At 44.4% G+C, this 13,797-nt stretch overlaps 1 protein-coding gene across 1 annotated transcript in view; it reads right to left on the bottom strand.

Moving 5' to 3' along the window:
* The window catches only part of LOC134358154 (pro-neuregulin-4, membrane-bound isoform-like), a 40,701-nt gene extending 27,611 nt beyond the window's left edge, over positions 1-13,090 (bottom strand). Inside the window, exons 1-2 of the mRNA XM_063070148.1 lie at positions 12,735-13,090; positions 6,011-6,055 (exon numbers count right to left, since the gene is read on the bottom strand). Coding sequence (XP_062926218.1) covers positions 6,011-6,023 — 13 coding nt within the window. The 5' untranslated portion in view covers positions 6,024-6,055; positions 12,735-13,090. The remainder of the gene's footprint in view (positions 1-6,010; positions 6,056-12,734) is intronic.
* Positions 13,091-13,797: the final 707 nt, after the last annotated feature.

Here is a 13,797-nt window from a genome sequence, read left to right as displayed (position 1 = left end):
TGAGGCTGCTTAACAAGATAAGATCCCACAGTATTACAGGAAAGGTACAAGCATGGTAGAAGATTGGCTGACTCACAGGAGGCTAAGTGTGGGAATAAAAGCTGCCGGGACTAGTGGTGTTCCACAAGGGTCGATATTGTGACCGCTTCTTTTCACATTAAATGTCAATAATCTGAATGATGTAATTGATGCCTTTGTGGATGATACAAAGATAGGTGGACAGACAGGTAGTATTGAGGAAGCAGGGAGTCTTCAAAAGGACTTGGACAGCTTGGGAGAATGGGCCAAGAAGTGGCAGACGGAATATAGCATAGGGAAGTGCATGGTCATGCACTTTGGTAGAAGGAATAAAGGTGTAGATTCCAGGAATAAAAGGGTTAACATATGAGGAGCATTTGATGGCTCTGGGCCTGTACTGTCTTGAGTTTAGAAGAATGAGGGAAGATCTCATTGAAACCTAGATGTGGAGAGGTTGTTTCCTGTAGTGAGTGAGTTTACGACCAGAGGGCACAGCCTCAGAATAGAAGGACGTCCATTTAGAACAGAGATGAGGAGGAATTTCTTTAGCCAGAGGGTAAAGAATCTTTAGGATTCATTACCACGGATGGTTGAGGAGGCCAAGTCTTTGAATGTATTTAAAGTGGAGGTTGATAGGTTTTTGATTAGTAAGGGCATCATAGATCACAGGGAGAAGGCAGGAGAGTGGGATTGAGCGAGATAATAAATCAGCCATGATGGAATGGTGGAGTAGACTTGATGGGCTGAATGGCCTAATTCTGATCCTATATCTTATGGCCTTATGCTGGAATCTGGAGGAACACACAGTCTGCTGGAAGATCTCAGCAGGTCGAGCAGCGTCTGTGGGGTGGGGGGGAAGGGGAGGGACTGTTGATATTTTGGCTTAAAACTTTGCATTGGAACTGAGACTGGATAAAGGTGGGTTTAATGCAAACATGGATGCTTTATAGTCAATATAGGCTCGATGGGCCAAAGGGCCTGTAGCACTCTATTGACTCTATGAAGAATAGTGTCAAGACCAGATCAACATGGTTTTATGGAAAAGAAGTCTTATTTGACCAGTTTATTGGAGTTCATTGACAAGGTAATGTGCTGTAGTCAAAGGGACGGAGTACAGGTTTACTATAATGTAGGATGCACTGTGCTATAGATCTACTCAAGGTGTTTAATAAGGGTCTTGTGTGAATCAAAATTCCACATTGCCTCCATTTCAAAGGTTATTGTGGAAAATAAAGCTCATGGTGTATGAGGTGTAATTTTGGTGTGACGAGAGATTGGGGAATTTATAGAAAACAGAGAAGTCATTTGTTGTAACATGAACAAAGTCACCGGAGAGAGACTGAAGCTGGTGGGTACAGAAGTGTTTTATTCAACGAAATGAGACACTCTTGGTGAAAGAGGCCTGTTTGGCCCAATATTACATGACATTTTATATGCTAAAGATCAAAGGACGTTTCTTTAGTTACTATGTATCTACAATGTTTCCTTTGAATTACATATAATTTTCACACCACTTTCTTCACACCCACACTTCAGACACCCAGAATTAATGTTATTCAGCATTGTCTGGTTTTCAATTAACTGGTGTCCAACAGTTCCAGGAAACTATTGTCCAGGGCTGCATTTTAAATTTAATCTACAATCCACGTTCAGGTCTAAAGATTGGTAGCTGAAGTTAGTATTTTGCTATAGAACAGATTCCAGAATACATCTAACAGCATAAATGGTTTGTTTCTGGTCGGCAAGATACATCGTGTGGCTTTCAGCCTTCTGTGATTTACAACTTATATTATTTTTCTTATGATAAGGAAGAAGGCCATTTGGCCCATTGAGTCTATTTTGGCTCTCAGAGTAATCCCATCAATGCACCCTGCCCACACTTATTTCCTATTTTCACTCAGTTCCATCAACTTCCCACTGCACTGGGTGGCCAATAAAACAAGCAATCAGCACGTCTTTGAGAGCTGGGAGGAATCCAAAGTCTTTGGGGGAAGCCTCATGGTCAAAGGGCTGTGAGTGGAGGAGGGAAGGAGCCAGCAAAAGGATTAGTGGTGACTAGCACAGACTTGATGGGCCAAAGGGATACAGATAACAACTGAGTTCAGTATCAAACCAGGACTCTTGAATTATGAGGTATCAGCACTACCTGTCACACCACTGTGCTTAAGAGTCTGATGGTTGCTTTGCTAATGGCATAAAGGTAGGTAGGATGGTGATTTATGAAGAAGATATAAGGAGGTTTCTATGGGATGTGGAAAGGTTGTGAATGGGCAAATATATAGTAGCAGTGTAATGGTCATAGTCATCCTTTATTGATCCCGAGGGGAAGTGTAATGTTTTTCACATCTTTTCTAAATGGCGAGAGATTGCCTAACTCAAATGTAGAGTGATTTTGGGTGACCAAATGCATAATTTGGAAAAGGCTAGAGTAAGCAATTAGGGACACTGATGGAATGTTATCTTTATGACCGTGGGAAATAAGTACAAAAGTAGCGAGGTCACGCTTCTCACACAAAAATGCCAGAGGAACGCAACAGGCCAGGCAGCATCTGTGGAAAAAAGTACAGTCGATGTTCAGGCCGAGACCTTCATCAGGTGAGGGACCTTGGCCCGAAATGTTGACTGTACTCTTTTCCACAGAAGCTGCCTGGTCTGCTGAGTTCCTCCAGCAATTTTGTGTGTGTTGGTTTGGATTTCCAGCACCTGCAGATGTTTTCCTGTTTGTGAGCTCATGCTACTGTTTAGGGTCTTGGTGAGACCACATCTGGAATACCTCACACAGTGTTGGTTTCCCTGTATGGGGACGGATGTTGCTGCATCTGTTCTGCAGAGGTTTACTGGACTGGTAACCAGAATGGGTAGGTTATTTTGAGGAAACTTGGGTTTATTTATTTTTAATTTATTTATTGAGATACAGCGTGGAATAGGCCCTTGCTGACCGGCAACCCCCCGATTCAATTATAGCCTAATCCAAGACAATTTACAATAGCCAATTAACCTACCAACCAGTATGTCTTTGGACTGTGGGAGGAAACTGGAGCACCCGGAGGAAACCCATGCAGTCACGGGGAGAACGTACAAACTTCCAGGCAGTGGTGAGAATTGAACTCGGGTTGCGATAGGGCTTTTTCCACTGAGGTTGGGTGAGACTAGAATTAGAAGTCATGGGTTAAGGGTGAAAGGTGAAATGTTTAAGGGGAACCTGAGGGGGATCTTCTTCAGAAAGGGGGTGGTGAGTGTGGAGTGAGCTGCCTGCAGGAGTGGTGGATGCGGGTTCAATTGCAACATTGAACTTGAATGAAGGCTAAGATAAGGCTAGATAGGAATGTAGTGTCAGCCATGATCTTATCAAACATTGGATTGGATGGAGGGACTAAGTGACCTAATTCTGTCCCTGATTTTGTACAGGACACAGGAATGCTCCTACACTCCTCTTCAAAAGAGTAACAAGGGATTTTCCACTGCTACCTGAGGGAGTAGGTGGAGACTCTGATAGATACACCTGAAAGACATTCGAAGGTCCAGCGTGCAGGTGAACAATGAAGTTCCAGTGCAGAAGGTACAGTGATCTACAGATCCTGGCATCAATGCCTACGATTGAGAACTGAGAGTTGAACTGCATCTCTGGAAGTCAAGGCCCGTTGACCAGAGCCCCGTGTATATGAAAATCTGTGAGTCTGCTGGAGGCTGAGTGCTGAGGAAGACATCCTGTCCCGGGGCTAAAAGGCTGTGTATGTGCATGGGTAGGCAGGAGGGAGGAACAGGGATTGTTTTGTTGTTGTTGTTGTTGCTGCTTTGTTGCTGGTTGTGTTCTATTTCGCTCTGCCAGGCGTTGTGGGAATTCTGAGTTGGCACCGGAATGTGGGACGATACTTGTGGACTGCCCCCGGCACACACTTGGGTGTGTTGGTTGCTAGCGCACATGATACATTTCAGGGGATGTTTCCATGTGCATGTGATAAATAAACCTGAATCTTAAACCTTGAAGTACCTCTACACCCCGGTGTCCTGGGGTACTGTGAGAGCTCTGCCACAGTGCAGGACTGGGGATTAGATAGGATGTGAGCCTGCACTGGCAAGGGTGACAGTCTTGTCCACTCAGCCAGGACAAGACTGTCACCCTTGCCAGTGCAGGCTCACACAGGAGTTTTGAGCACTGGAGAGTCACCAGAGCAAATTTTGCTCTGTGAAATCATGACACAGTGAGGGTCCACACCATGATTGTGGAAGAGCATGAAATAAGCAGCATCCATCATCAAGGACCCGACCATCCAGGCCATGATCTCTTCTTGCTACTACCATCAAGCAGGAGGTAAAGAAGCCTTGGATCCCACACCACCAGGTTGAGGGACAGTTATTATCTTTCAACCAGTAGGCTCCTGAACCGGCGTGGATAACTTCACTCACCTCAACTCTGAACTGATTCCATAACCTACAGACTCACTTTCAAAGACTCTACAATTCATGTTCTCAGTATTATCTATCTATCTATTTTTATTTGCACAATTTGTCTTTTTTTTGCACATTGGTTTTTAGTCAGTCTTTATATATAGTTTGTCATAAATTTTAATGTATTTCTTTGTTTTCCTGTAAATGTCTGGCAGAAAATGGATGTCAATGTAGTATATGGTGTATTCTAGGTAGTATATCTGTGGAATGCTCTGCCTCAGAAGGCAGTGGAGGCCAATTCTCTGGATGCTTTCAAGAAAGAGTTAGATAGAGCTCTTAAAGATAGCGGAGTCAAGGGATATGGGGAGAAGGCAGGAACGGGGTACTGATTGTGGATGATGAGCCATGATCACAGTGAATGGTGGCACTGGCTCGAAGGGCTGAATGGCCTACTCCTGCACCTATTGTCTATTGACACACAAGTACATTGATAATATTTTGACTTTGAGGATTTGGTGGGGTGGGAAGGGGGAATGTTTAATAATTGTTGATTGTAAACGTAACACTAATCAGAATGGCACTGGGCACACCTAGCAGAGCTCTGCCTCACATTGTCGGTGATCTGGTTCAATCCCAACCCGTTTAAGTGAAGTTGGCACCCTCTCCTTGTGACCACCTGTGTTTCCTCTGGGTACTCTGGTATCCTTCTGCATCCCAAACCTGTGGGGGTCGGTAGGCCATTAGACCATAAGAATTAGTCTATCTGGCCTGCTGCGTCTGCTCCACTATTTCATCATGACGGATCCGTTTTCCTTCTCGGCCCGCAGTCTCCTGCCGCCTCCCCGCATCCCTTCGTGCCCTGACCGATCAAGAATCTATCAAGCTCTGGCCTGAATATACGTTAAGGCTTGGCCTCCACAGCCACCTTCGTGGCAACAATTTCTACAGATTCACCATCCTCTGGCTAATCTCCGTTCTAAAGGGACGCCCCTCTATTCTGAGGCTGTGCCCTCTGGTCCGAGACTCTCCCACCACAGGAAACATCCTCTCCACTTCCACTTTATCAAGGGTGAGTGGTAGGTAAATTCACTACTGTAATTGTGCTTAGTTTGTAGATGACTGGTAGGATCTGATGGGGGGGGTGGTGTTGTTAATCAGACTGTGGGGAGAATAAAATGGGATCAGTGTGTATTGGTAGTTAATGGTTGTTATGGACTTGCTGGGTTGAAGGGCCTGTTTCTATGCCGTATTAATACACGATCACAACTTGTTCTGATAATCCAGCTACATCAACTGTACGTATGAGGCTCCATCCCTCCCCCTCCTGTCTTCTCCTATCATTTTGGATCTCCTCCTCCCCCTCCTACTTTCAAATCTCTTACTAGTTCTTCATCCAGTTAGTCTTGACGAAGGGCCTTGGCCCGAAATGTCGACTGTACCTCTTCCTAGAGATGCTGCCTGGCCTGCGTTCCACCAGCAACTTTGATGTGTGTTGCTTGAATTTCCAGCATCTGCAGACTTCCTCGTGTTTACATCAACTGATCTTTGCTGCTTAGGAAGTGACCTTATCCCACAAATCCCAGGCGGCACTGACACTCCTTACCTGGTGTCTCCATGTCACTACTGTCTTTTCGATCCACAGTTCTCCCTGAAAGGAATGGAAGGACCAGTTTAGAATGCTTCAGAGGGAATGGTGCTTCTCGTGTTGAATTTCCTGTAGTTTAACTTTCCCCTGCTTGGTTATAATCTTTATTTAATCACCTATATACGTGTGACTGTTCAGTGAATTTTCCAACAGTTGTATGACTGATTCTATAGGTTCTCGGATCTTCTCGGTTTTTTTGCAGCAGGTTGTCACTCAACTTGTATCTGGCTATTTGATAGGTTAATTGTTATCACTGAAATGCTGTTATCTCTAGCATGAGTATGAGACAACCAAAACTTATTTTTCTTTGCCTTGTCTTCATTGTTCATTCTTTGTCCTTGTAACGCTTAATAAACTGGCTGCAACTATCAAGTATTATGCCTGATTCTTGACTTAGAACCTAGATCAATATCATCAGGTCCAACACTGGCTTTTACTAAGTTTAACAAATGCTATCATTTAACTTCAGAAGTCACCAAGGGTAATGTTCTAGGTGACAACTGATGGAGATTCACTACCTTTCTGTGGCCTTCTGCCCTTTTCTCTTTATTGTATCTTTACCACTGTAATTGACAAAATTAGAACCAGTAAATTGACTCTATTTAGGATACACAGAATCTTTAATGTCATAAAACCAAGGTATTTCACAGCAATATTCTAAAAAGAAAAGTTGACACTGAGCCCTATGATTTGCCGAGATAAGTGAGCAGATGCTTGGGTTGCTTCTCAATCTGCCTGGAATGGTCCTGGCTGTACTCAGGTCCTCCACCAGCCCGCACACAGGTTTTAAGACCGTAAGACATAGGAGCAGAATTAGGCCATTTGGCCCATTGAGTCTGCTCTGTCATTCGATCATGGCTGATCCTTTTTTCCCCTCCTCAGCCCGACTCCCCGGCCTTCTCCCCGTAACCTTTGATGCCATGTCCAATCAAGAGCCTATCTGCCTTAAGTACACCCAACGACCTGATCTCCACAGCTGCACGTGGCAAAAACTTCCACAAATTCACCACCCTTTGGCTAAAGAAATTTCTCTGCATCTCTATTTTGAAAGGGCGCCCCTCCATCATGATGCTGTGCCCTCTTGTCCTAGACTCTCCCACCATGGGAAGTATCCTTTCCACATTTATTCTGTCTAGACCTTTCATCATTCAAAAGGTTTCAATGAGATCCCACCTCATCCTTCTAAATTCCAGCGAGTACCGACCCAGATCCATCAAACGTTCCTTGTATGATAACCCTTTCATTCCTGGAATCATCCTTGTGAACCTCCTCTGAACCCTCTCCAATGCCAGCACATCTCTTCTAAGATGAGGAGACGAAAACTGTTCACAATACTCAAGGTGAGGCCTCACGAGTGCCTTATAAAGCCTCAGCATCACATCTCTGCTCTTGTATTTTCTCTTAATCATTCTTCATCTCCCCTACTGAAGCCTACTAGGCCAAGTCCCACTTCACCTGAAGCACCTCACAGTCTCCACCCAGCTAATGAGATTCACCTGCCACTCATCTTAGACTCATCACCTGCAGCCTGTTTGACCCTCGTTCTCAGCCACGGTCCTTGGTCACTCATTGAACCAGCCTGCCTCAACCATTTGCTCCAAGCTTTCACTCTCCTTGCCTAACCTTGTTGCCTGTTGTTCGTAGTTTCTGTGCTCTCTCATTCCGTAGCCCCTAGTGGCTTGTTATTTTGTGGTCCATTATTAATGTTATCATTCACCACTGAATCATCTCTGCCTTGTGATAAGATGAAGTCTTAAAGGAAGCAGCTGTAATTCATTTGGAGTCTGAGAAGATTCGGTATGTCACCAAAAACACTCAAATTTCTACAGATGTACCATGAAGGGCATTCTAACTAGCTGCACCACCGTCTGGTATGGGCGGGGGAGGGGGCAGGAGGGGTTGTTGGTGGACTACCGCACAGGATCGAAGTAAGCTGCAAAGAGTTGTAAACTTAGTCAGCTTCATCATGGGCAGTAGCCTCTGTAGTATCCAGGACATCTCCAAGAAGTGATGCCACAAAAGGGCTGTATCCATCATTTAAGATTCCCATTACCCAGGACTTGCCCTGTTCTCATTGCTACCATCAGGTAGGAGATACAGAAGCCTGAAGGCACACACTCAATGATGCAGGAACAGCTTCTTCCCCTCTGCCATCCAATTTCTGAATGGACCCATTGAACCCATGAAAACTACCTCACTACTTTTTTTTCGCACTATGTATTTAATTTAACTAACTTACTGTAATTCAGTTTTTTTCCTCTCTCTATGATCATGTATTGCATTGTACTGCTGCCGCAAAGTTAACAAATTTCATGACATATGCTGCTGATACTAAACCTGATTCTGATCTTGCACCAGATTGTTAACCTGTTCTGCACTTTGTAGCTGTTAAACTTTATTTTGCATTGTTATTCTACTTCAGTGTAATGATTTAATCTCTATGAACAGTATGCAAGACAAACTTTTCACTGTATCTTTGTGCATGTGACCGTAATAAACCAATACTCTGCACTTCCTACACTCCGGTACCTACTATGGAAGCGTGACTCTTTTTGAGAATTGGTCTTCTGAGTGTCTTTTATGCATTAAACTGACCCCCAACTTCTCCCTCAGGTGCCGAGGATCTGTGGCACTGTTTCTCCTCAACACCCTGTTCAGTATCGATTCAAAAGAACATAGAACACTAAAAGAACATAGGCCCTTTGGCCCACAGTGTTAGAAACATAGAAAACCTGCAGCACAATACAGGCACTTTGGCCCACAAAGCTGGGCCGAAACATGTACTTACTTTAAAATTTACCTAGGGTTACCCATCCTCTATTTTTCTAAGCTCCATGTACCTATCCAGGAGTCACTTAAAAGACCCTATCGTATCTGCCTCCACCACTGTTGCTGGCAGCCCATTCCACGTGCTCACCACTCTCTGCGTAAAAAAAACTTATCCCTGACATCTCCTTTGCACCTGCTTCTAAGCACCTTAAAACGGTGCCCTCTCGTGTTAGCCATTTCAGCCCTGGGGAAAAGGCTCTGACTATCTATCAGGTCGCCTCTCATCCTCTGTCGCTCCAAGGAGAAAAGGCCGAGTTCACTCAATCTATTCTCATAAGGCATACTCCCCAATCCAGGCAACATCCTTGTAAATCTCCTCTGCACCCTTTCTATAGTTTCCACATCCTTCCTGTAGTGAGGTTAGTGCCCATGATCTCCTCCAGTTCCATGCACACTTTTCCACTGTCACACTTGATTGGTTCTATTCTCTCATGTCTTATCCTTTTGCTCCTTATATACTTGTAGAATGCCTTGGGGTTTTCCTTAATCCTGCTCACCAAGACCTTCCCATGGCCCCTTCTGGCTCTCCTAATTTCATTCTTACGCTCCTTCCTGCTAGCCTTATAATCTTCTAGATCTCTATCATTACCTAGTTTTTGAACCTTTCGTAAGCTTTTCTTTTCTTCTTCACTAGATTTTCAACAGCCTTTGTACACCACAGTTCCCGTACCCTACCATCCTTTCTCTGTCTCATTAGAACAAACCTATGCAGAGCGCCACGCAAAAATCCCCTGAATGTTTGTCACATTTCTGCTGTACATTTCCCCGAGAACATCTGTTCCCAATTTATGCTTCCAAGTTCCTGCCTGATAGCTTCATACTTCCCCTTACTCCAATTAAACACTTTCCTATCTTGTCTGTTCCTATCCCTCTCTAATGCTACGGTAAAGGAGATAGCATTGTGATCACTATCTCCAAAATGCTCTCCATTTAGAGACCTGACACCTAACCAGGTTCATTTCCCAATACCAAATCAAGTACCGCCTCTCCTCTTGTAGACTTATCTACATACTGTCTCATGAATCCTTCCGAACACACCTAACAAACTCCAACCCATCTAAACCCCTCGCTCTAGGGAGATGCCAATCAATATTTGGGAAATTAAAATCTCCCACCACGACAACCCTGTTATTATTACACCTTTCCAGAATCTGTCTCCCTATCCACTCCTTGATGTCCCTGTTACTATTGGGTGGTCTATAAAAAACACCCAGTAGAGTTATTGACCCCTTCCAGTTTCTAACTTCCAGCCACAGAGACTCAGTGGACAATCCTCCATGACTTCCTCCTTTTCTGCGGCTGTGACACTATCTCTGATCAGCAGTGCCACGCTCCCAGCTCTTTTGCCTCCCTCCCTCTCCTTTCTGAAACATCTAAAGCTGGCACTCTAAGTAACCATTCCTGCCCCTGAGCCATCCAAGTCTCTGTAATGGCCACCATATCATAGCTCCAAGTACTGATCCACACTCCAAGCTCTTCTGCTTTGTTCACGATGCTTCTTGCATTAAAATAGACACATCTCAAACCATTGGTCTGAGCACATCCCTTCTCTATCACCTGCCTATCCTCCCTCTCACACTGTCTCCAAGCTTCCTCTATTCGTGAGCCAACCACCCCTTCCTCTGCCTCTTCAGTTTGGTTCCCCCACCCCCAGCAATTCTAGTTTAAACACTCCCCAATAGCCTTAGCAAACCTCCCTGCCAGGATATTGGTCCCCCTTGGATTCAAGTGCAACCCGTCCTTTTTATACAGGTCATGCCTGCCCCAAAAGAGGTCCCAATGATCCAGAAATCTGAATCCCTGCCCCCTGCTCCAATCCCTTAGCCACAAATTTATCCTCACTTTATTCCTATACTCACCGTCGCGTGGCACAGGCAGTAATCCCGAGATTACTACTTTTGAGGTCCTGCTTCTCAACTTTCTTCCTAACTCCCTGTAGTCTGTTTTCAGGACCTCCTCCCTTTTCCAACCTATGTCATTGGTACCAATATGTACCACGGCCTCTGACTGTTCACCTTCCCACTTCAGGATATCATGGATGCGATCAGAAACATCCCAGACCCTGGCAGCTGGAAGGCAAACTATCATCCGTATTTCTTTCCTGCATCCATGTTATGCTGACCTTTTAACCTACTGTAAGATCTATATAACCCTTCCCTCCTACATAGCCCTCTATTTTCCTATCATCCATGTGCCTATCTAAGAGTTTCTTAAATCCCTCGAATATATCTGCCTCTACCATCATCACGGCAGGGAATCCCACAAACCCACAACTCAGTGTAAAAAAAAAACTTTCCTCTGACATCCCCCCTATAATTTCCTCCAATCACCTTAAAATTATGCTCCCCAGGAATTAGCCATTTCTGCCCTGTGATAAAGCTAGCTACTGTACTTGATCTATGCCTCTTATCATCTTGTACATCTCTGTGAAGTCACCTCTCATCCTCCTTCACTCCAAAGAGAAAATCCTAGTTTACTCAACTTATCCTCATATGGTATCCTGGTCAATCTCCTCTATACTCTCTAAATCTTCCACATCCTTCCTATAATGATGCAACCAGAGCTGAACACGATGTTGCAGTTCTGGTCTAACCAGAGTTTTATAGAGCTACAATATTATATAATGTCTCTTGAACTCAATCCTCCAACTAATGAAGGCTGACACACCATACACCTTCTTAACCACTTTGGTGCAACAACTTTGGATGTGTAACAATACGGACATGGACCCCAAGATCTCTCCATTTCTCCACTCTGTTAAGAATCCATTAACCCTGTATTCTGCTTTCAAATTTGACCCTCCAAAATGAATTAATATTACCATAAACAGACTATCTTATCATTATCACGTTGCGGGAGCTTTTTTCTCATTCGTCACCAGAGAACCCTTTTATGACTTTTGAGCATCATTGGGTTTTAATGGATTATGAAAGGGAATCTGGAGAAGCACATCTTTTTTTTTGGAATAGGATAACCAAAGGTGAGCAAATCCAAAATAATTGTTACTTAGCTAACTTTGCTTTCACACATTTCCAATTCTGAGGATATCCCTGACCTGAGATGTTAACTCTGTAACCTACCCTACTGATGCTGCCTGACCTGCTGAGTGTGTCCAGCATGTCGGCCCAGATGTTCCCCTCAGAGAAGGAGCTTCTTTGCACTGAGCTCCAGCCAACACTTAATTCTGGGCAGATGGAAAACTGAGCCAGAATCCCACTAGATTCTATGCCCCAGGAGGTGTTAATCCCTCAAGACCCTTTGGAGTAGTCCATATAGTGTGCCTTCTCCCCAGTAGTCCCATACAAATCACATGTTGCAGGGCATCGGTTGATTTGCCCCTTTTGCTGAAATTGAAACTTCAGCTTTGAAGTTGCAGCTTCGAAAGGTGGGGCTAAACCCTGACATTCAACATTTTTTAAGCATGTTGTTCAGGGTGGAGAGAAAGTCAGCACTGATCGCCTGTCCCTTTGATAAATTACAGGTGGGATGTCTTCTGGAACCCGTACAGTGGTCTCAGCACAACAGAACGTTTGTTGGACTATATCGGCACAAAGTCACTTAAGGTGCTCTAGGTCTGGATTAACATGAAGCTCAGACCAGCCAGGAGGCAGATCTCCCTCTCTGCAGAACAAATGGAAACGGGGCAGATTTTTATGCTAACATAGTTGTTTCATAATCACCATTATTGACACTAATTTTTACCTAATGAGCTGAATTTGAACTCTCCAACTGTCATAATGGCATAGGAACTCACATTTTCAGTTCATTAATTCAAGCCTGTAGCTTACCATATTCGCAAAGTACCCCCCTTCTCTAACATTCCCCGGTAAAGTAGCCGAGGTCCTTCACTTACTTGTTACACAGCCTTTTGCCCGCAGTGGTACCTCTTGCAGATGCTTTAAAAATCAGCCTAAGGCATGACTAGTGCTTGGAATTGTCTTCGCTCTGAGAGAGAGGTGTGAGCTTGTGGGTGTGAGAGTACTGAGTTCAGACTGCTGGAAGTAACTTTCCACGCCTTTCCTCACGAATTTCAGTTTCAAATAGGGCAGGACTGAACCAAGCATCAAACTGTAGCAGCGTTTCACGTTCAGTTCAAAGACCACCTTGGCAGGATTTTGCTTTGCTGATCTTGCTGGTTTTAACTCTCAGCTGGGGCTAGATTTCTTATGTTCTGCAGCACTTCCTCATTCGCACAATCCTCTGGCTGGCTGATAGCCCAATCAGACCGAATCAATCAAATCTCTCTCTGACTTCTCCTTGAGAAATAATAGGGTGGCAGAGGAAACCTTGAAGGACTTCAAGACTGAGCACAAGTAGCCAGGATGATGAAAGACTTTCGCTGGAAGACTGTTACCCCAGGTGCGGTAGTTTTGGAATTAATGTATAACATCATAAGAGACCCACTTATTGAGACATGTCAGTGTGTAACCAGTTTGTACAAGTAACCGCAGCCTGCTTTAGACGGGTTAGTGCAGTAGCCTCGATCCATCAAACTTGTTTTAACCCACACCTACTGCACCCCCTCAAATAGTTTTTCCTTCATGGAGCAGACTTGATGGGCAAGATGACTTAATTCTACTCCTATGTCTTATGAGCTCTTGCAGAATTCTCCTAATTCTTGTAATGTTTTCTCCTCGGCCGATTTTCCGCAAAGTCATTGGGGCAACATCATAAAAGCCCTTTGCATGGTGTTCTCTACCTCACTCAAACCTCCAATCGTAACAACCCGCCCTCCAATTCTATCCCATCCCCAAGGATTCCCCACACAAAATCTTCTCACAAAAATCCCCCACACAAACTCCACCCACAATAACCCTCCTCACAATAAACTTCACACATGGTAATACGCTCACACAGATCCTATCTACAGTAATCTGCCCAGACAAACTAAACCCATAACCATTTCCTCTCACTAA

Source organism: Mobula hypostoma, chromosome 18 (genome assembly GCF_963921235.1).
Source record: "Mobula hypostoma chromosome 18, sMobHyp1.1, whole genome shotgun sequence".
Classification (NCBI taxonomy): Eukaryota; Metazoa; Chordata; class Chondrichthyes; order Myliobatiformes; family Myliobatidae; genus Mobula; species Mobula hypostoma.
Note: the sequence above shows the minus strand (reverse complement) of the source record. Positions and strands in the feature narration are given on the sequence as shown.